Consider the following 23884-nt stretch of genomic DNA (forward strand, 5'->3'; position numbering starts at 1 on the left):
ACGTCAATACCCAATACCAATGACTAGGTATTGAATGAAAGCACCGATGACTAGAGCGATGCTCGAGACTTTTTTGAGTCTCGAGACTCAAAAAAGCATCGAGACGCAAAAAAGTCTCGAGCTTCGCTGGAATCATCGCCGACGAGAGAGGGGTGAACAATGCAGATAGTACACATTGTTAGTAACGCGTGCGTCGCTCGCGCAGTATAGTCTCGAGACTCGGGACTCGGGACTCAATACGAGAAGCATCGACGACCAAGATTCTCGAGACGAGAAAAGCATCGAGAACTAAGTGGAGGTCGGGAACTTCTCAGTCGTCGATGACCTGACTTCTCAAAACCTAAAGTATCGATGACCTTTTAGTGAACCGGATGCCCTCCCCTACCCAAAAGTTGCAAAAAGTTGCCATAAAAAAGGGCAAAAGTTGCCATAAAAAGGGCAAAAGTTGCAAAAGTTGCCAAATTTTGCGGAACATTATCTGACAAGGGGGGAGAAAAAATTGCGATTCGCAAACGCACAAACAAAGGCCAAAGTTTCAATTTAAACCACATCTGTTTATTACCTCAGCAGCATTAATAATGATAATAATACAGTACTCGCGTTATACCGGCACGGTCAGTCATCACCAAAAAGTGTGCTAGTATCCGATCGTGCCGGAATCCGATAAAGGCTTAAACTTAAAGTACTGTAGTGCATAAAATATAAAATAAAGTTATAAAAGAATCTACATGTTATAAACCAAACGTGTGACCAAACCTAATCAAAAAGCTATACGCTAACAAATGTAAAAGAACAAAGCCTGAAATTATAAAGAATACATTTATAATAGTTTCTTTTGTTAGTTTTAGATCCAATCGACCGCATTAGATCATATACCGGATCGCTGAAACAAAAAGCACAAATCAAACCACAAAACATCATAATCATCATAACTGACAGATGATTTACAGACAAAAATATATTATCCATCAAAAAACTTAAACTAAATACATACATAATTATAATATCATAACAAAATAAAATCATAAACATAAAATAAAAGAACACTGTACTAATTGAAACTCATGAACATCACTATGAGGAGTGAAGTCCAGCCAAGATCAATAAAATCAGTTTGGGCCAACCGTGTGGTGCAACCTAGCTACATGTAAGCAAGGAGTATGCCACTTATAATAGAGTGCCATATGCAATGAAGTTGTTATAGTATAAAAATGCTAACGCGAAGCCCAGTCTCCACGAGTTGTGCGGTCAAAAAAAGCTCAGTATCCAGTTAGTTAAGGGAAAAGTCCACCAAAAAAAATTTAAAAAATCAGGAAAATCGCAAAAATCGCGGAAAGTTGCGGGTAACAGCTAAAATCGCGGCCGCGAATGGCTCGCGGCCGCGAAAAACGACGGGGACAGATTGTGAGTCCATGTGGTGTGTTGTTTCTGCCTGTGTGTGTGTGTGTGTGTGTGTGTGTGTGTGTGTGTGTTTGTGACGTCGTGCCGGGTATAAAAAAGCGCTGTGATTATCCCCAGACACCTGTCTGGGGATAATGAAAATTCGTTATCACCAGACACCTATTGTAGTAGTAGTAGTAGTAGTAGTAGTAGTAGTAGTAGTAGTAGTAGTAGTAGTAGTAGTAGTAGTAGTAGTAGTAGTAGTAGTAGTAGTAGTAGTAGTAGTAGTAGTTAGTAGTAGTAGTAGTAGTAGTCAGTAGTATGGTAGTAGTAGTAGTAGTAGTAGAGTAAGTAGTAGTAGTAGTAGTAGTAGTAGTAGTAGTAGTAGTAGTAGTAGTAGTAGTAGTAGTAGTAGTAGTAGTAGTAGTAGTAGTAGTAGTAGTTGTTGTAGTAGTAGTAGTAGTGGTAATATTTGTGGTGTTAGAAGAGTAATAATAATAATGTCAATAATAATAATAGTAATAATAATAACATATGGTACAGGGCAAAATAGGATAAAATCCCTTGAATGCCATTAATATTAATAGTAATGCTATAAATCTATTGATTAAAGATTACAATAATGATACACGCGGTAAAGATAGTATTTCAACTAAAATGTACTCATGTATATGTGATGTACAAATATATATTATCTTTAACCATGACATGCAAAGCACACACACACACAAACACACACAAACACACACACACACACTCATACACCCATACATATAGAAGATAACCATAATAAGGTAACAATGCATATTATATACATACAAGATTGAAAGCCATGCCAAGAGCAGTGCAAACAAGTATTATTCGTCATATATAAATCTCCCGTCATATCCTTGTCAACTAACACCTTGAAATAATTAATAAACTTTGAATTCTTTGTTTAAAATTTCAAATTGTTCCATTTCTGGACAACACGAATACCGAACTATTTTGGCAAATATTTATTTTGCATCTAGTGGCAAAAATCTTAAACTTGTCCCCTCTAGTAAAAGTAATTTATTTTATATAAATAATAATAATAATAATAATAATAATAATAATAATAATAATAATAATAATAATAATAATAATAATAATAATAATAATAATAATAATAATAATTGTTATAGGTTATCGTGCCTTCAAATAAGTGTACGTAGGATACAAATCATAGGTCCTTTAAGCCTACCATATCGCAGGCCTTATAAATGAAGAGGCGGGTAGTCCAATGCAGTGGTGCCAACCTTATGTAAAAAATGCGTATTTTTACGCATTTTCTTTCATTGTACACATTTTCTGAAGATTGTACGCATAATTAAATTTCTATTATTTAGGCATTTTAAGCAGTCATACACTTTTTTGGTGTCCTTAAACACTTAATGTTTCTTGACCCATCAGAATTATATATGGATCTGGAAGTTGATACCATTTATCCTCTATAAAATGTAAGCTTATTCATTCTTTCAACTATTGATTATATCATGGCTAGTATATTCTAATTGCCCATTATCAGATTTAGTGCTAGTTATCGATTTTTTTTCAGAATCGTACGCATTTTTTCAAAATCTTACTCATTTTGGCTCTCCATTGTACACATTTACATGGGGCAGGGTTGAAAGCACTGGTCCAATGTTTTTCGTTTTAAATTCCCACTTACTCTAGCATTCCGCAAAAACCAGCGTAAATCTCTTTATCCGTCTTTGTCTCGACAGCGATCCAAACTTTGTCATTTTCGGTGCATTCCGTAGTGACCATGCTGCACATCATGTCGGGTATATCACCATTCTTCTTCCATTCATCTAACACTAACACTTCTGTTCTGTCCAATGTATCGATGCAAATATACCATGTTGCATTGTCCTGCCCAGTTTCTCTCTCTTGTAACCCCAAAATCTGTATCTTCCTCTCCCACGAGCTGTAAACACTTCCGTGTGACTGTTCATACAATCACAGGTCCAATGGATTACATTGTAATTGTCTATAATCACCATTTTTCCTGCTTTGATAGAGCGACTCTTTGTCGATACTACACAGAATCTTGATTGCCGATTAGGATCGGTAAAATTGATATTAAAACAAATTTTAAATTGGAAATTTCCACACGAAAACTCAGGTGTTGAGTTATTCGGGGGAAAAACCCAACTCAGTAAATTGGTTTTCACACACACACACACACAAACACACACACACACTCACACATACACATAATCACACAAATAATAATAATAATAATAATAATAATAATAATAATAATAATAATAATAATAATAATATAATAATAATAATAATAATAATAATAATAATAATAATAATATAACAATAGTAATAATAATATAAAGAGTGTTTTCCAAAACTCCCTAACTCCCAATTTGAGATGTTAAGGATTATTTCCCCTACAACCTCTCATAATATGATCCATTATTTTATTATATTATTTAAACTACACATTCAGAAAAATCTAGGTTAGGTCTTGTTTCTGCAGCAATCAAACTTCAGTTCAGAAGAACGACTTACTTCCAGGTTTTGGAATCCTAATGTTAGCCTTTATCTCATTTTGGTCTTGAAGATCTGGGACAGGAAGTGCCGGTTTTCATGCAGCGTCATTGGCGTCAGCGCCAGATTCCAAGGTCGAATTCTGAAAACAGCCAGAGACGCGTGTTTTCTTATCAAATTAAAAAAAACCAAAATAAATTTAAAAAAAACCCCAGATTTTTCTGAATAAATTGAATAAAAAATTAGCTCTGTAATCAATTGATTTTGTTTAAATAAGTGTGAAAAACAATTAAATGTGAATTCAAATCCTATTAAATACTCCCTATCACGTCAATTTGGTACTGAATGTTCTAGATTTAGACATTTATTTTGGCGAACAAATGATCAGAATATTACAAAAAAAAATCAAATATATCAATGTTTAAATTATAAAACTCCCTTTTCCAATGAACATAATTGGATTCAATAGTCTGATGTCACGTTGCCTAGCAATGGTGAGCAGCGTGGTTCTAAATAAAGAACATTGGTACTTTGTATTCTTCATGCAGGCTAGAACTGATCATATTATGTCATGTGATCAGAATGTATAAAAGTCAAAACATGATCATAATTATTATGTTGTTTTCCTATGGATATACTCTAATGCTGATTTGAAAAAAATATTTCATAAGGCCGTCCGCCTTTGTTCCGATAGCTTAGAGCCAGTTAATAAGTTACTATATTATGTCATTACGATGGAAGTGACGTCATGACTGTTGAAACCAAATAACCTCATTTTTTAAGTCAATATTAAAATTTAATTTTGGATATTAGAACGGGCCGACATATTACCGTGTGGAGATGATGAGTCACATTGAGGCACGAAGGATAAAACTCACACTTACTTGCTTTTTATTTTGATCTTGTTCTTCAAACAGCTTTGATATTTTGTTCCTCTGTTCCTCAACATGCTTCAATAACTTGAGAATGTCTTGCCTAATCTCGATAACCTATTGTATTTGTTTGATGTCAAGAAATGAAAGGTAGAATACAAATATATAAACTATGATTTAAGTGTCGTATTGAATCTATTCCAGGATACAATTAACACTTACTAATATTTCATTATCTTCTTGTTTTTCAAACAATTTTGAAATGTTATTCCTATTTTATTCGACATCCTTTAATAGCTTAACATTTACTTGCGTGATCTCACCGATCTCTTGTTTTTGATTGGATTCAAGACTTGAAAGCTGGAATACAATGATAGATGTGTGTGCTATAATTGTGTTAAATGAGAATCACATCGGCCATGAGAAACACAAATTATACTTAATAGTAATAATAATAAGGCTGAAAAGTTATATAGCGCTATAACTCCGAGACACCAGAGTCTAAGCGCTTAAATTACAAATTACTTTGGATGACACATACTATTTCACACACACAAGCATACACATACACACAAACACACACACACAGAGTAGAAACCAGACAGACCTATCTTCCATCTCACAACACCTACTAAAGACGAAACAGATATGTTTTAAGCGAACGTTTAAAAATAGACAAAGATTCTTTATCACGAATGCTATGTGAATGCCCTGTGGTAATGCGTTTCAAACAGAGGGTCCGAAATGAGAAAAGGATCTCATTCCAGCATTTTTCCGTATTCGAGGGACAACTAGGTTGGTGGAATCACTGGCCAAACGTAAGGGCCGGGGTTTTGAATATCATTCAATTAGTTCCGAAATGTAGGAATGGGCAGTACCTTCAAGACAACGATACACTAAAACACAAGCTTTGAATTTAATCCTTTTCTCAACAGGCAGCCAATGCAGGTCATGAAGCAGAGGTCTGGCAGAATGACACCTACGCTTCATGAATACTAGTCGGGCATCGTTGTTTTGGACAATCTGAAGTCGTCTCAGATTATATTGCGAAACGCCAAACAACAGAGCATTGCAATAATCCAATTTCGATAGTACGAGGGACACAACCAGGTGTTTGGTCACATCCTCTGATATGAACCGTCTAATGGAAGCAATCTTTTTTAGTTGGAAAAAGAGAGATCTAACCAAATTATTAACCTGATGCTCCACCGACAGTCCAGAGTCTAAGAATGTGCCAAGGTTTTTCACTTTATCAACAATTTGAATGGAGGCATCTCCCAGCTTCAAATCTGTTTCACTTTTCAACTTCCTGTTCCCAACATACAGCAACTCTGTCTTATCATCATTTAGTTTCAGTCGGTTCTCATTCATCCATTTCTTAACACGTTGGATGAAATACTTACTATCGGCTGATTCTTCTTGTAAATTTCTCGTATTGGAAACGCAGTACAATTGCGTATCATCAGCGTATTGGTGGTAAGACAGACCGAGACTTCTGATGATTTTAGACAGAGGTCCAACGTACAGAACAAAAAGAACGGGTCGAAGTACTGAACCCTGGGGATCCTCTCAATCAAGAATGATTTACTCAGATCTATATTCATCCACGGTAATAATCTGTTTACGATTAAACACATATGACCTAAACCAATCAAGCGCTGCACTAGACACGCCATAAGTAATTTCAAGACGTTTGAGGAGAAGATTGTGATCAATAGTATCAAATACAGACGATAGGTCAAGCAAATTCAGCAAAGAGCATGAACCATTGTCTATAACAAAGAGGAGATCATTAACAACAGTAAAAAGTGCGGTTTACGTCGAATGATGTTGCTTATAAGCCGACTGAAACTTTTCTTCAAGACCATTATTTTTAAGATGCGGCAGTGATTGTTTCAAAACAAGCTTTTCTAAGATTTTTGAAAGAAAAGGAAGATTAGAGACAGGGCGATAGTTCTCTTTATCTAGATCTGTTTTTTTTCAAAATGGGCTTGACATGAGCAACTTTCTAAATGTCAGGTATAGCACCTGACTGCAACGAATTATTAACAATACATGTAAATGCTGTTAAAATTACATCAATGCACTTTTTTAGAATTGCAGTATTTATGGGGTCGAAATCGCAACTTTTAGTTGGAGACGACATTAGTCAGTCACGTAAGTCAGCTTCAGTGATCTTTGAAAAATATGTTAACGAATCACCAAGAAATTTGTCAAATGTTGTTTGGATTGATTCAGATGAGAGTTCTTTCCTGATGGTATCCGTTTTTTCTTTAAAATATTGACCAAAGCAAGTTGGTAGATCTGCACGATCGATTAAAGATGGGAGAGCTGCTTGCGTCTGTTGTCCCAGCAGTTCCTTAGTCAAGGCAAAGAATTGTCTTGAACGCTCGGCGTTTTTCAGGCTGTCTTCATAGAATTTCTTTTTGGCCCTGAAATTGACGGCTTTCGCATCATTTCTAGCCGCGATGTACAATTTTTTGTCAACAGCATCTCTGGACTTCAGCCATTTTCTTTCTGCCCGCCTCCTGGCTAATCCAGTCAATTTCATTTCGGTATTATACCAGGGTGCTTGACACCTCACCCTTACTGTTCTAGTTTTTTAAGGGAGCATGCTTGTCCACCGTACCAACAATCGACTCGTGGAGACCATTTGCATCAAGACAGGTGAAGAGATAGAATGCTCAATGTCTGTAATGGCATGATCTATAGTGTGGCCATGGTTGTTTGTAGGACCGCTTACGAGTTGTTTTAATCAATAAGCTCCCGGAATACTTTGGATTCATTTTTTCTCCGAAATAATCAATGTTAAAATCACCCATAAAAATATTATGCTTCTTGTTTATGGATTGAATAGACATAAATTCTCCGAACTCTGATAAAAATTCAATTGTTGGTATTTTGTTTTGTTGGCTTGGTGGTGGGCGGTAGATACAGTGAAACGACATTTTAAAATTATTTGTATGAATTGCAAATCCAGCGTACTCTAAACTTCTAAAATCATAATGGTGGAATGATATCTTATGAAGGAGTGACATGTTGTAAATAATTGCAATTCCACCTCTTTTCCTACCAATGAGTGGAAATGATTTAATACAAAAGCCTTCGGGTGTAAATTGCTTTCACTGGGTCATCATATAAATGATTAATCCATATTTCCAAGATGACAAAAATAGATGGGGGACGAGTGTTGATAAATTGAAGCGACGATTGAGGTCGTAGAGGGAGCGGGCGTGGGGTTGGCCGGTGACCAATGACGGTGGTAATAGGACGTTGTTCTCGTCGACCCCCTCTGAGTCTGTTCATAAAATAAGTATTATAAATAGATCTATGAACAGTGTAGTTGTTAAATGTTGTAAAATAAAGCACAATGAATAAAGTTTCCAATATGGCTGTAAATCAATAGGAGTTTAAAACTATGTTTGATTTTGGAAAATCCATACTTAAAATTTTAATATTTCAGAAAAATTCTCTGTTAGAAATCGTTAAAATGTATATCAATTAAACCACAAGAAAATCACAAATTAGATGGTATTAAAATCCAGGCGAAATGTCAGATAAAAATCACCCAAAACACGTAATTCTAAGATCAAAACGAAAACAAGACTCGCCGGTCAGGCGTGTTAAACAGTATCATACTGACCTAAGCTTTTATTTGAATTCAAGAGATCAAAGCTAGAATAGAAATACATTAAATATACTTTAAGGGTTATAAAGTTGTAACGTTAAAACGGTTCAATACAAAATATACTCCCTGGCCGTTATATTTCTTTTGATTCGAGATGTGTTAGCTAGAATACGAATATATGAATTTGTCTTTAAGTGTTGAAAGACTAGGGTTGAAATTTCGTTTTCTCCATGCATATATTTTAGATGGCCAAGAAGCTGTATTTTAAAACTCTATTGAAAGGAATATAGTAGGCGAACACATTCTGCAATCCAAAGGTTCGATATTTTAATAAAGGCCGACACATTACCGTCTGTAGATGATGAGTCACATATAAGAATGAAGGATAAAAGTCACATTTACTAATTTTTCATTTGCTTCTTGTTTTTCAAAAATCTTTAAAATGTTGTTGCTATCTTTTCATCATCCGTCAATAGCTTGATATTTACTTGCTTGATCTAACCAAGCTCTTGTTTTTGATTTGATTGAAGACGTGATAGTTAGAATGCAATGATATATATGGATGTATTAAGCTTGTCCTTACCAACTATAGGAAAATTGTTCGTTACAATGCAACCAGCAATTTTATTATTCTGATTTCATTTATATAACACACCATTTTTTGGTTATAGCTATAAAAACTCGACACTGTGTTGTTGAGTTCATTTTGCTTAACAACACTTGTATGGAATGCTCATATTGCTTTTCTGTTCCTGTAAGAAAAAATGTTGCTTTTTTGTATTGGTTAAGTGTGACGTTTGGGGAAAATTCTGAAAACAGCTAGTAAGGAGAGTGTTAAATATTGTATCGCATCGGACATGAGCAATACAAATTATACTTACTGACCTAAGCTTTTATTTGAATTCAAGAGATCAAAGCTAGAATAGAAATACTTAAAATATACTTTTAGTGTTATAAAGTCGTAACGTGTTAAAACGATTAAATACAATATATACTCATTTGTTTGGAATGTGTTAGCTAGGATACAAATATATATGGATTTGTGTTTAATTTTTTAAATTGTCATTGTGTTGAATGATTCAATATAAGGTTATTTACTGGGTTGGATTTATTAGAAGAGATTTTAAATCGTATCAAATAAGACCACCAGGTTGCGTTTGTGTGTCATTGCACGATTAAAATAAACTTTTCAATTAACCCAAAGCCATTAAGAGTAAAATAATTCCACCCTTCCAAGTACGATTTTTAAATATTTTGTAACCAAAAAGATGTAAAACATTTTCATTTTGCAATGAATTTAAGTTATCTTTAGTGATGATTTTATAAACTATTATGTCTATCATAAAAAAACCCCAGGTCAACTTGGAATTTCCCATTTCCTTCCGAACCCCTTCACTCTTCACACATATTTTCTCTTACAATATTCCTTTATTATAGACTGTTAATAAAGCAATTTTTATTAGTATAACCTTTTTTTTATTTGTCAAAAGAAGGAACTACATGATTTTAATTTTACTTGGGTAAAGAGGTTATTTTCATTTCAATCGACTTTTATTTTTAATTAAAAGATTTCGAAAATAAACGGTTATTTTAGATGGTTAATCAGCTGTCTTTGTGAACTCATTTAAAGCCAATAGATTAAGCGGAAAGTATTCTGCAATGCTTAGGTAACATCTTTTAATCGTAGAGTTTAAAGCATTATCAAACGATTAAGATTAAAAAAAAAATATTTGCAGGGTTTCCCAATGTTAGGGATATAATAAATGCAAATTAAGGATAGTTACATTCTCTTTTTATTGATTTAAAGTAATGAAATCTTGAAGGATACTATCTTAAAAATGATTGCTCTTATTGAAATCGTATTGAAAAGAATAGTTATATACACATAAAATACAATATTCTAATGATAACAATTATACTCACTAAGCCATTGCTTTTATTTAAGTTAAAGACATGAAATATAAAAATTACAAGAATTAATATTTAACCCTCTCCTTACCTCCTATTGGACAATCGGCACATTCGTTACGATACAACCAACATTTTTCTTATTCAAATTATTTTTGCACATCATAAAATTTAAAGAAAATGAAGAGAGTGTTGTAGAGTATGTTTTACTTAAGAAATTGTGTATGGCAAGAACTTACTGCTATTGAGTTTGAGTGATAAAAAATCTATTTTTGTGTTAGCTGGGTGTGAAGTTTTGGGGAAAATCCTGAAAATGGCTGGTAAGGAGAGAGCTAAGCTGGGTAAAGTTTACATCCTATTAAACCAATTATGTCTGATACAATGCATACTTACTCTCCTATCACTTCCTCTTTGTGCCCCAACCAACCATGAAATTGTTTTGTTCCATTCCTGTATCTTAACGAACACCTTTTCGGGATACTTTTCAAACACATCAAGCTCCTCTTTTTGTTTGCTTTGTAGAGATGGAAGCTAGAATAAAAACGCATATGTTGTAATACATTTTAATCGTTTTAGATATACATTATATTTAATAAATTGAATAAAAATTAGGTCTGTCATCAATAGATTTTGTTTAAATAAGTGTGAAAAATAATTAAATGTGAATTCAAATCCTATTAAATACTCCCTATCACGTCAATTTGGTACTGAATATTCTAGATTTAGACATTTATTTTGGCGAACAAATGATCAGAATATAAAAAAAAACATCAAATATATCAATGTTTAAATCATAAAACTCCCTTTTCCAATGAACATAATTGGATTCAATAGTCTGATGTCACGTTGCCTAGCAATGGTGAGCAGCGTGGTTCTAAATAAAGAACATTGGTACTTTGTATTCTTCATGCAGGCTAGAACTGATCATATTATGTCATGTGATCAGAATGTATAAAAGTCAAAACATGATCATAATTATTATGTTGTTTTCCTATGGATATACTCTAATGCTGATTTGAAAAAAATATTTCATAAGGCCGTCCGCCTTTGTTCCGATAGCTTAGAGCCAGTTAATAAGTTACTATATTATGTCATTACGATGGAAGTGACGTCATGACTGTTGAAACCAAATAACCTCATTTTTTAAGTCAATATTAAAATTTAATTTTGGATATTAGAACGGGCCGACATATTACCGTGTGGAGACGATGAGTCACATTCAGGCACGAAAAATAAAACTCACACTTACTTGCTTTTTATTTTGATCTTGTTCTTCAAACAACTTTGATATTTTGTTCCTCTGCTCCTCAACATGCTTCAATAACTTGAGAATGTCTTGCCTAATCTCGATAACCTATTGTATTTGTTTGATGTCAAGAAATGAAAGGTAGAATACAAATATATAAACTATGATTTAAGTGTCGTATTGAATCTATTCCAGGATACAATTAACACTTACTAATATTTCATTATCTTCTTGTTTTTCAAACAATTTTGAAATGTTATTCCTATTTTCTTCGACATCCTTTAATAGCTTAACATTTACTTGCGTGATCTCACCGATCTCTTGTTTTTGATTGGATTCAAGACTTGAAAGCTGGAATACAATGATAGATGTGTGTGCTATAATTGTGTTAAATGAGAATCACATCGGCCATGAGAAACATAAATTATACTTAATAGTAATAATAATAATGCTGAAAAGTTATATAGCGCTATAACTCCGAGACACCAGAGTCTAAGCGCTTAAATTACAAATTACTTTGGCTGACACATACTATTTCACACACACACAAGCATACATATACACACACACACAGAGTAGAAACCAGACAGACCTCTCTTGCATCTCACAACACCTACTAAAGACGAAACAGATATGTTTTAAGCGAACGTTTAAAAATAGACAAAGATTCTTTATCACGAATGCTATGTGAATGCCCTGTGGTAATGCGTTTCAAACAGAGGGTCCGAAATGAGAAAAGGATCTCATTCCAGCATTTTTCCGTATTCGAGGGACAACTAGGTTGGTGGAATCACTGGCCGAACGTAAGGGCCGGGGTTTTGAATATCATTCAATTAGTTCCGAAATGTAGGAATGGGCAGTACCTTCAAGACAACGATACACTAAAACACAAGCTTTGAATTTAATCCTTTTCTCAACAGGCAGCCAATGCAGGTCATGAAGCAGATGTCTGGCAGAATGACACCTACGCTTCATGAATACTAGTCTGGCATCGTTGTTTTGGACAATCTGAAGACGTCTCAGATTATATTGCGAAACGCCAAACAACAGAGCATTGCAATAATCCAATTTCGATAGTACGAGGGACACAACCAGGTGTTTGGTCACATCCTCTGATATGAACCGTCTAATGGAAGCAATCTTTTTTAGTTGGAAAAAGAGAGATCTAACCAAATTATTAACCTGATGCTCCACCGACAGTCCAGAGTCTAAGAATGTGCCAAGGTTTTTCACTTTATCAAAAATTTGAATGGAGGCATCTCCCAGCTTCAAATCTGTTTCACTTTTCAACTTCCTGTTCCCAACATACAGCAACTCTGTCTTATCATCATTTAGTTTCAGTCGGTTCTCATTCATCCATTTCTTAACACGTTGGATGAAATACTTACTATCGGCTGATTCTTCTTGTAAATTTCTCGTATTGGAAACGCAGTACAATTGCGTATCATCAGCGTATTGGTGGTAAGACAGACCGAGACTTCTGATGATTTTAGACAGAGGTCCAACGTACAGAACAAAAAGAACGGGTCGAAGTACTGAACCCTGGGGATCCTCTCAATCAAGAATGATTTACTCAGATCTATATTCATCCACGGTAATAATCTGTTTACGATTAAACACATATGACCTAAACCAATCAAGCGCTGCACTAGACACGCCATAAGTAATTTCAAGACGTTTGAGGAGAAGATTGTGATCAATAGTATCAAATACAGACGATAGGTCAAGCAAATTCAGCAAAGAGCATGAACCATTGTCTATAACAAAGAGGAGATCATTAACAACAGTAAAAAGTGCGGTTTACGTCGAATGATGTTGCTTATAAGCCGACTGAAACTTTTCTTCAAGACCATTATTTTTAAGATGCGGCAGTGATTGTTTCAAAACAAGCTTTTCTAAGATTTTTGAAAGAAAAGGAAGATTAGAGACAGGGCGATAGTTCTCTTTATCTGTTTTTTTTCAAAATGGGCTTGACATGAGCAACTTTGTAAATGTCTGGTACAGCACCTGACTGCAACGAATTATTAACAATACATGTAAATGGTGTTAAAATTACATCAATGCACTTTTTTAGAATTGCAGTATTTATGGGGTCGAAATCGCAACTTTTAGTTGGAGACGACATTAGTCAGTCACGTAAGACAGCTTCAGTGATCTTTGAAAAATATGTTAACGAATCACCAAGAAATTTGTCAAATGTTGTTTGGATTGATTCAGATGAGAGTTCTTTCCTGATGGTATCCGTTTTTTCTTTAAAATATTGACCAAAGCAAGTTGGTAGATCTGCACGATCGATTAAAGATGGGAGAGCTGCTTGCGTCTGTTGTCCCAGCAGTTCCTTAGTCAAGGCAAAGAATTGTCTTGAACGCTCGGCGTTTTTCAGGCTGTCTTCATAGAATTTCTTTTTGGCCCTGAAATTGACGGCTTTCGCATCATTTCTAGCCGCGATGTACAATTTTTTGTCAACAGCATCTCTGGACTTCAGCCATTTTCTTTCTGCCCGCCGCCTGGCTAATCCAGTCAATTTCATTTCGGTATTATACCAGGGTGCTTGACACCTCACCCTTACTGTTCTAGTTTTTAAGGGAGCATGCTTGTCCACCGTACCAACAATCGACTCGTGGAGACCATTTGCATCAAGACAGGTGAAGAGAGAGAATGCTCAATGTCTGTAATGGCATGATCTATAGTGTGGCCATGGTTGTTTGTAGGACCGCTTACGAGTTGTTTTAATCAATAAGCTCCCGGAATACTTTGGATTCATTTTTTTCTCCAAAATAATCAATGTTAAAATCACCCATAAAAATATTATGCTTTTTGTTTATGGATTGAATAGACATAAATTCTCCGAACTCTGATAAAAATTCAATTGTTGGTATTTTGTTTTGTTGGCTTGGTGTAGGGCGGTAGATACAGTGAAACGACATTTTAAAATTATTTGTATGAATGGCAAATCCAGCGTACTTTAAACTTCTAAAATCAAAATGGTGGAATGATATCTTATGAAGGAGTGACATGTTGTAAATAATTGCAATTCCGCCTCTTTTCCTACCAATGCGTGGAAATGATTTAATACAAAAGCCTTCGGGTGTAAATTGCTTTCACTGGGTCATCATATAAATGATTAATCCATATTTCCAAGATGACAAAAATAGATGGGGGACGAGTGTTGATAAATTGAAGCGACGATTGAGGTCGTAGAGGGAGCGGGCGTGGGGTTGGCCGGTGACCAATGACGGTGGTAATAGGACGTTGTTCTCGTCGACCCCCTCTGAGTCTGTTCATAAAATAAGTATTATAAATAGATCTATGAACAGTGTAGTTGTTAAATGTTGTAAAATAAAGCAGAAGGAATAAAGTTTCCAATATGGCTGTAAATCAATAGGAGTTTAAAACTATGTTTGATTTTGGAAAATCCATACTTAAAATTTTAAAATTTCAGAAAAATTCTCTGTTAGAAATCGTTAAAATGTATATCAATTAAACCACAAGAAAATCACAAATTAGATGGTATTAAAATCCAGGCGAAATGTCAGATAAAAATCACCCAAAACACGTAATTCTAAGATCAAAACGAAAGCAAGACTCGCCGGTCAGGCGTGTTAAACAGTATCATACTGACCTAAGCTTTTATTTGAATTCAAGAGATCAAAGCTAGAATAGAAATACATTAAATATACTTTAAGGGTTATAAAGTTGTAACGTTAAAACGGATAAATACAAAATATACTCCCTGGCCCTTAGATCTCTTTTGATTCAGCCAATAGATTAAGCGGAAAGTATTCTCCAATGCTTAGGTAACATCTTTTAATCGTAGAGTTTAAAGCATTATCAAAAGATTAAGATTTTACAAAAAATATTTGCAGGGTTTTCCAATGTTGATGCAAATCAAGGATAGTTACATTCTCTTTTTATTGATTTAAAGTAATGAAATCTTGAAGCATACTATCTTAAAATTGATTGCTCTTATTGAAATCGTATTGAAAAGAATAGTTATATACACATAAAATACAATATTCTAATGATAACAATTATACTCACCATTGCTTTTATTTAAGTTAAAGACATGAAATATAAAACTTACAAGAATTAATATTTAACCCTCTACTTACCTCCTATTGGACAATCGTCACATTCGTTACGATACAACCAACATTTTTCTTACTCAAATTATTTTTGCACATCATAAAATTTAAAGAAGATGAAGAGAGTGTTGTAGAGTATGTTTTACTTAAGAAATTGTGTATGGCAAGAACTTACTGCTATTGTGTTTGAGTGATAAAAAATATATTTTTGTGGGGTTGGCCGGTGACCACTGACGGTGGTAGTAGTAGTAGTAGTAGTAGTAGTAGTAGTAGTAGTAGTAGTAGTAGTAGTAGTAGTAGTAGTAGTAGTAGAAGAAGGAGTAGTAGTAGTAGTAGTAGTAGTAGTAGTAGTAGTAGCCGTAGTACTGGTAGTAGTAGTAGTAGTAGTAGTAGTAGTAGTAGTAGTAGTAGTAGTAGTAGTAGTAGTAGTAGTAGTAGTAGTAGTAGTAGTAGTAGTAGTGGCAAGAACTTACTGCTATTGTGTTTGAGTGATAAAAAATCTATTTTTGTGTTAACTGGGTGTGAAGTTTTGGGGAAAATCCTGAAAATGGCTGGTAAGGAGAGAGTTAAGCTGGGTAAATTTTACATCCTATTAAACCAATTATGTCTGATACAATGCATACTTACTCTCCTATCACTTCCTCTTTGTGCTCCAACCAACCATGAAATTGTTTTGTTCCATTCCTGTATCTTAACCAACACCTTTTCGGGATACTTTTCAAACACGACAAGCTCCTCTTTTTGTTTGCTTTGTAGAGATGGAAGCTAGAATAAAAATATTATTTAAGTGTTCACATATATGTATCCCCCCAAAAATATTGAATATAAATTAATATATAATAATAATAATAATAATAATATAAAATAATAATAATAATAATAATAATAATAATAATAATAAATAATAATAATAATAATGATAATAATAATGATAATAATAATAATAATAATAATAATAATAATAATAATAATAATAATAATAATAATATAAATAATATTAATAATAATAATAATAATAATAAAAAATAATAATAATAATAATAATAATAATAATAATAATAATAATAATAATAATAATAATAATAATAATAATAATAATAATAATAATAATAATATAATAATAATAATAGTATAATAATAATAATAATAATAATAAATAATAATAATAATAATAATAATAATAATATAATAATATAATAATAATATAATATAATAATAATAATGACAATAATTATAATAATCATCATAATAATAATCATAATAATAATAGTCGTATTGAGCACATGGTATCCTCAACAATGAGGTTCTTGGTGCTTTAAATTACATCAACACAAAAACAACATTTAAAGTCTATTTGACATAAAAAAGAAATTTTTTCAATGATTTTTTTGAAAACAGACGATGATTTGGATTGTCGGATTCTCTGTGGAATGGTGTTCCATACAGACGGACCAAAATGAGAAAAATACCTTTAACCCCCCTTTGTTCGAATGCGTGGGGTAACCAAACGTGTGGTGTCTTTGGAGGAATGCAAAAGTTGGGCTGTCGAATATTTCTGTAGATGTTCTGTGAAGTAAGGAGGGACATTTTTTTCCCAGACAACGATAAACTAGGGCACATGCTTTGATTTTGAACCTTTTCTTAACAGGCAGCAAGTGTATTCTTCGAATCAGAGGTGTTACAGAGTCAAACCTCCACCTTCGAAAGATCAATTTGGTAGCATACTTTTAGACCGTCTGCAGGCACTTGAGCTTACAGAGGATTACAGTACTCCAGCTTTGAATTAAGCTCATCAGTCTTATGTTTGAATGCAATGAACGCCATATACTCCAGAATACCAATTATTTTTTTTTTCTTCAGAATCCACACATATGCAATAACATGCGCTAAGTCTGCGAAATACTCGTCTGTATGAAGGTTAAATAAAAGAGATATACGTTCTAACTTAACTTGAGCTTTTATATAGAGCAATATCCACTAAACGTGCTCAAAGCGCTTTACAAGGGGTCCCTGGCCAACAGCAACACATAACATGTAGGACGAGACATGACGCCTGTCAGGAAATATTACAAATTTTTGGGACAGAGACAACGCTGTTAACGGCCAGGTACTCATTTTACACCTGAGTACGGTGAGAGAATGTGAGTAAAGAGCCTTCTCCAAGGACTCAACTATGCGCCGAGCAAGGCTCGAATCCAGGACCTTCCGATCCGAAAGCGAGTGTCATACCACAAGACCACATAGCCGCACGTCCATATTTTCTGTTCAAATTAAATTAAAACTGAATATGTAATAATCATTTTCCAACTACATTGTATTGAATAGACTGCATAGCACTTTAATCACTGTAATACGTTTTTTGTTATAAGAGATAACGAGTGAAAAATAATATAAATGAAAGCAATCGCGTCAAAAAAAAGTGAATTCAAATCGTGTTAAATACTACCCATTACGTCATTCTGGTACTGAATTGACAAGGTTAAGAAAATTGAATTTGATGGACATTGAGCAGAATATGAACAGTTAGATAAATAAAAGTGTATATTACAGAACTGACTTTCCAATAAGCTCTAATTTTATCAGTTAAAAAAAATCATATTTTTAAAAATAGGTCTGATCCACCTCATACAGTCTGAAAATGATGAGTCACATCTAGACATGAAGAATAACACTGACACTTACTAATTTTTCATTATCTTTTTGTTTTTCAAGCATCTTTGAAATGTTGTTCCTATCTTCTTCAACTTCATTCAATAGCTTGATATTTACTTGCTTGATCTCACCGATCTCTTGTTTTTGGCTGGATTGAAGACGTGATAGCTAGAATACAAAGATATATATGGATGCTTTAACCGTCTCCTTATCAACTGTAGGTAAATTGTCACATTCGTTAGGATCCAACCAGCAATTTTATCGTTCTGATTACATTATATAACACACCACTTCTTTCTTCTTATAGCTATAAAAAACTCGACACCGTGTTGTTGAGTTCACTTTGCTGAACAACACTATGTATAGAATGTTCTTTTTTTTTTGTTCCAGTAGGAAAATGTTACTTTTGCTTTGGGTATGTGTGAAGTGTTGGGGACAATTATGCAATTGGATGTTAAGGAGAGTGTTAAATGTTGTATCACATCGGGCATATTAAATACAAATTATACTAACTGACCAAAGCTCTTATTTGAATTCAAGAGATCAAAGCTAGAATAGAAATTCATGAAATAAGCTTCGAGTGTTATAAAGTCGTAACGTGTTAAAACGATTAAATCCAATATATGCGTACTTGCCCTTAGATTGTGTTTGATTTCGAGATGTGATAGCTAGAATATAAATATATGAATATGTCATTAAGTGTTTTAATTTACATTGTATGGAATGAGTTGATATAAGGTTATTTCATGGATTGGATTTATTAGAAGAGATATTATATCGTATCAAACAAGACCACCAGGTTGCGTTTGTGTGTCATTGCAAGATGAAAATAATATGCGCAAAATTTGCAAAATACTAACTAGTATGTAGGAAAGTTTAATAAAACGTATATAGCTGTTTACTTTCTGTTACAAAAATACAACTGAAAAAATAATAGTTTGGTTACAAATTCATTGTATTGAACAGATTGCATTGAAATTTAGCTCTCGAAACATTTACGTTATTTTCTTTTACAAGCAAGTCTAAGTGTTATAAACAAATATATGAAAGCTATTTAGTCAAAAGGTGAATTCAAATCCTGTTAATTACCACCATTACGTCAGTCTGGTACTGAATCTACTGGATTAAGAAAATTGAATTTGATGAACAGTTAAATATATCAATGTTTATTTTACAGAATTGCCTCTTCCAATAAACATACTTAAAGCTCCAATTTTATCAGTTAAGCACAAAATTTTATTTTTGAAAATAGGTCTGCTCTACTTAATACCGTCTACAGATGATGAGTCACATATAGACATGAAGGATAAAACTAACACTTACTACTGTTCCATTATTTTTTTGTTTTTCAAACATCTTTGAAATGTTGTTGCTATTTTCCTCAACATCCTTCAATAGCTTGACATTTACTTGCTTGATCCCACCGATCTCTTGTTTTTGACTGGATTCAAGACGTGATAGCTAGAATACAATGATAGATATGGATGCTTTAAATGTGTTAAATTTGAATCCCGTTGGACATATTAAATACTGTTTGTTTTTGTTTTTAATGGGTTTTCGGCGCTTGCAACTCTTAAGTCATATCAGCGTCAGTCATATCAAATACTTACTGATCTAAGATTTTATTTGAATTCAAGAGATTAAAGGTGTCATAGAAATACGTAAAATATGCTTGAAGTGTTATACTGTCGTAATGTGTTAAAACGAATAAATACAATATATACTCATTTGCCCTCAGATTGTGTTTGATTTCGAGATATGATACCAATAATACAAACATATTGATTTGTCTTTAATTGTTCCACTTTACATTGCATGGAATGGGTTCATATAAGGTATTTAATGGTCTCAATGCACGATGAAAATTACCCTTATATAGAGCCAAAGCAATTAAGAATATATTGATTTCACCCTTCCAAGTAAGATTCTTTCATATTTTGTAACCAAAACATGTAAAAGATTTTTATTTTGCAATGAATTTAGGTTATTTTTAGTGATGATTTTAGAAAATAGTATGTCTATCATAAAAAAACCCAGGTCAACTTGGAATTTCCCATTTCTTTCCGAACCGCTTCACCCTTCACACATAATTTCTCTAATACGATTACTTTATTATTGACAGCAATATATATTAATATAACTGTTTTATTTGTCAAAAGAAGGAAGAACATGATTTTAATTTAACGTGGGTAAAGAGTTTATTTTCATTTGAATCGACTTTTAATGTTTAAATTGAAAGATTTCGAGAATGAACTGTTATTTTAGGTGGTTAATCATCTGTATTTTTGAACTCAATTTAAGACAATAGACTGAGCGGAAAATATTCTGCAATATTTAGGTAACATTTTATAATCATGGAGTTTAAATCATTATCCAACGATTACGATTTTAAAGAAATATTCCCAGGTTTTTCCGATGTTAAGGATATAATAAATACAAATTAAGTATAGTTACATTCTCTTTTTATTGATTTATAGTAATGCAATCTTGAAGAGAAAGGCATAAAAAGTACTATCATTAAATTGATTGCTCGTATTGAAATCGTATTGAAAATAATAGAAATATACAAATAGATAAAATTAATATTCACTAAGTCTTTGTTTTTTCAAGTTAAAGACACGCAGTATAAAACGTAAAAGAATAAATAATTTAGTTGGTTAAAGTTTACATCATATTAAAACAATTATGTCTGATACCATGCATACTTACTCTCCTATCATTTCCTCTTTGTGTTCCAACCAGCCATGACATTGTTCTGTTCCATTCCATGTTATCTTTCATTATATTTAATAATTATAACTCCGAGATACCAGACTCTAAGCGCTTAAATTACAAATTTACTTTGGCTGAAGCATAATCATTTACACACACAACCACATACACATACACACACATACACAAACAACACACAACACAAACCAAACCTATCTTGCTTCTCATACCACCTACTAAAATCGAATCAGATATGTTTTAAGCGAACGTTTAAAAATAGACAAAGATTTTTTTTCACGAATGCTCTGCGGTAAGACGTTCCAAACAGAGGGTCCGAAATGAGAAAAGGATCTCATTCCAGCATTTTTCCAAATTCGACGGACAACTTGTTTTGTGGAATCACTACCCGAACGTAAGGGGCGGGGTTTTGAATATTTTCAATTAGTTCCTAATTGTAGGAGGGGGCAGTACCTTCAAGACAACGATAGACTAAAACACAAGCTTTGAATTTAATCCTTTTCTCAACAGGCAGCCAATGCAGGTCATGAAGCAGAGGTCCGGCAGATTCGCACCTACGCTTTTGATGATTTTGTTTAAGGATGTCAAACTGCTCTTTTTGTTTGATTTGAAGAGATGGAAGCTAGAATACTATTATTATTTAAGTGTTTAAATATATGTATCGCAATAAAAAAGATTAAATATAAATTAATAATAATAAAAATAATAATAGTAATAATAATACTAATAATAATACTAATACTAATAAAAATATTAATTTTAATAATAATATTAATAATAATTAAAAAAAAAATAATAATAATAATAATAATAATAATAATAATAATAACAATAAATAATAATAATATAATAATAATAATAATAATAATAATAATATTAATAATTATAATAATAATAATAATAATAATAATAATAATAATAATAATAATAATAATAATAATAATAATAATAATAATAATAATAATAATAATAATAATAATAGTAATACTAATAATAACAACATTTATATAACACACCACTTCTTTGTTCTTATAGCTATAAAAAAACTCAACACCGTGTTGTTGAGTTCACTTTGCTGAACAACACTATGTATAGAATGCTCTTTTTTGTTTTTGTTTATTTTGGTTCCAGTAAGAAAATGTTACTTTTGCGTTGGGTAGGTGTGAAGTGTTGGGGACAATTATGCAATTGGATGTTAAGGAGAGAGTTAAATGTTGTATCACATCAGGCATATTAAATACAAATTATACTAACTGACCAAAGCTCTTATTTGAATTCAAGAGATCAAAGCTAGAATAGAAATACATGAAATAAGCTTCGAGTGTTATAAAGTCGTAACGTGTTAAAACGATTAAATCCAATATATGCGTACTTGCCCTTAGATTATGTTTGATTTCGAGATGTGACAGCTAGAATAAAAATATATGAATTTGTCATTAAGTGTTTTAATTTACATTGTATGGAATGAGTTGATATAAGGTTATTTCATGGGTTGGATTTATTAGAAGAGATATTATATCGTATCAAACAAGACCACCAGGTTGCGTTTGTGTGTCATTGCAAGATGAAAATAATGTGCGCAAAATTTGAAAAGTACTAACTAGTATGTAGGAAAGTTAAATAAAGCGTATATAGCTGTTTACTTTCTGTTACAAACTGGAATACAACTGAATAAGTAATAGTTTAGTTACACATTTAGTGTATTGAACAGATTGCATTGAAATTTAGCTCTCGAAACATTTACGTTATTTTGTTTTACAAGCAAGTCTAAGTGTTATAAACAAATATATGAAAGCTATTTAGTCAAAAGGTGAATTCAAATCCTGTTAATTACCACCATTACGTCAGTAGGGTACTGAATCTACTGGATTACGAAAATTGAATTTGATGAACAGTTAAATATATCAATGTTTATTTTACAGAATTGCCTCTTCCAATAAACGTACTTAAAGCTCCAATTTTATCAGTTAAGCACAAAATTTTATTTTTGAAAATAGGTCTGCTCTACTTAATACCGTCTACAGATGATGAGTCACATATAGACATGAAGGATAAAACTAACATTTACTACTGTTCCATTATTTTTTTGTTTTTCAAACATCTTTGAAATGTTGTTGCTATTTTCCTCAACATCCTTCAATAGCTTGACATTTACTTGCTTGATCCCACCGATCTCTTGTTTTTGACTGGATTCAAGACGTGATAGCTAGAATACAATGATAGATATGGATGCTTTAAATGTGTTAAATTTGAATCCCGTTGGGCATATTAAATACTGTTTGTTTTTGTTTTTAAGGGGTTTTCGGCGCTTGCAACACTTCAGTCATATCAGCGTCAGTCATATCAAATACTTACTGATCTAAGATTTTATTTGAATTCAAGAGATTAAAGGTGTCATAGAAATACGTAAAATATGCTTGAAGTGTTATAGTGTCGTAATGTGTTAAAACGAATAAATACAATATATACTCATTTGCCCTCAGATTGTGTTTGATTTCGAGATATGATACCTAGAATACAAACATATTGATTTGTCTTTACTTGTTCCAATTTACATTGTATGAATGAGTTCATATAAGGTATTTAATGGTCTCAATGCACGATGAAAATTACCCTATTATAGAGCCAAAGCCATTAAGAATATATTGATTCCACCCTTCCAAGTAAGATTCTTTCATATTTTGTAACCAAAACATGTAAAAGATTTTTTTTTGCAATGAATTTAGGTTATTTTTAGTGATGATTTTAGAAAATGTTATGTCTATCATAAAAAACCCAGGGCAACTTGGAATTTCCCATTTCTTTCCGAACCCCTTCACCCTTCAAACATAATTTCTCTAATACGATTACTTTA

At 32.7% G+C, this 23884-nt stretch overlaps 1 protein-coding gene across 1 annotated transcript; it reads right to left on the reverse strand.

Annotated features, from left to right (window-relative positions):
* Positions 1-3871: 3871 nt before the first annotated feature.
* On the reverse strand, positions 3872-23236 carry LOC144960694 (uncharacterized; the record flags this gene model as incomplete). Its single annotated transcript, XM_078893983.1, is given in 8 exon segments — positions 3872-4051; positions 4794-4898; positions 10711-10848; positions 11567-11671; positions 16276-16413; positions 18331-18468; positions 19624-19761; positions 23099-23236. Coding segments are annotated over 8 exon segments (945 nt in total), but the record flags the coding sequence as incomplete, so codon positions are not given.
* Positions 23237-23884: the final 648 nt, after the last annotated feature.

Source organism: Berghia stephanieae, chromosome 15 (assembly GCF_034508935.2).
Source record: "Berghia stephanieae isolate SIO BIC M18660-M18661 chromosome 15, UCSD_Bste_1.3, whole genome shotgun sequence".
Classification (NCBI taxonomy): Eukaryota; Metazoa; Mollusca; class Gastropoda; order Nudibranchia; family Aeolidiidae; genus Berghia; species Berghia stephanieae.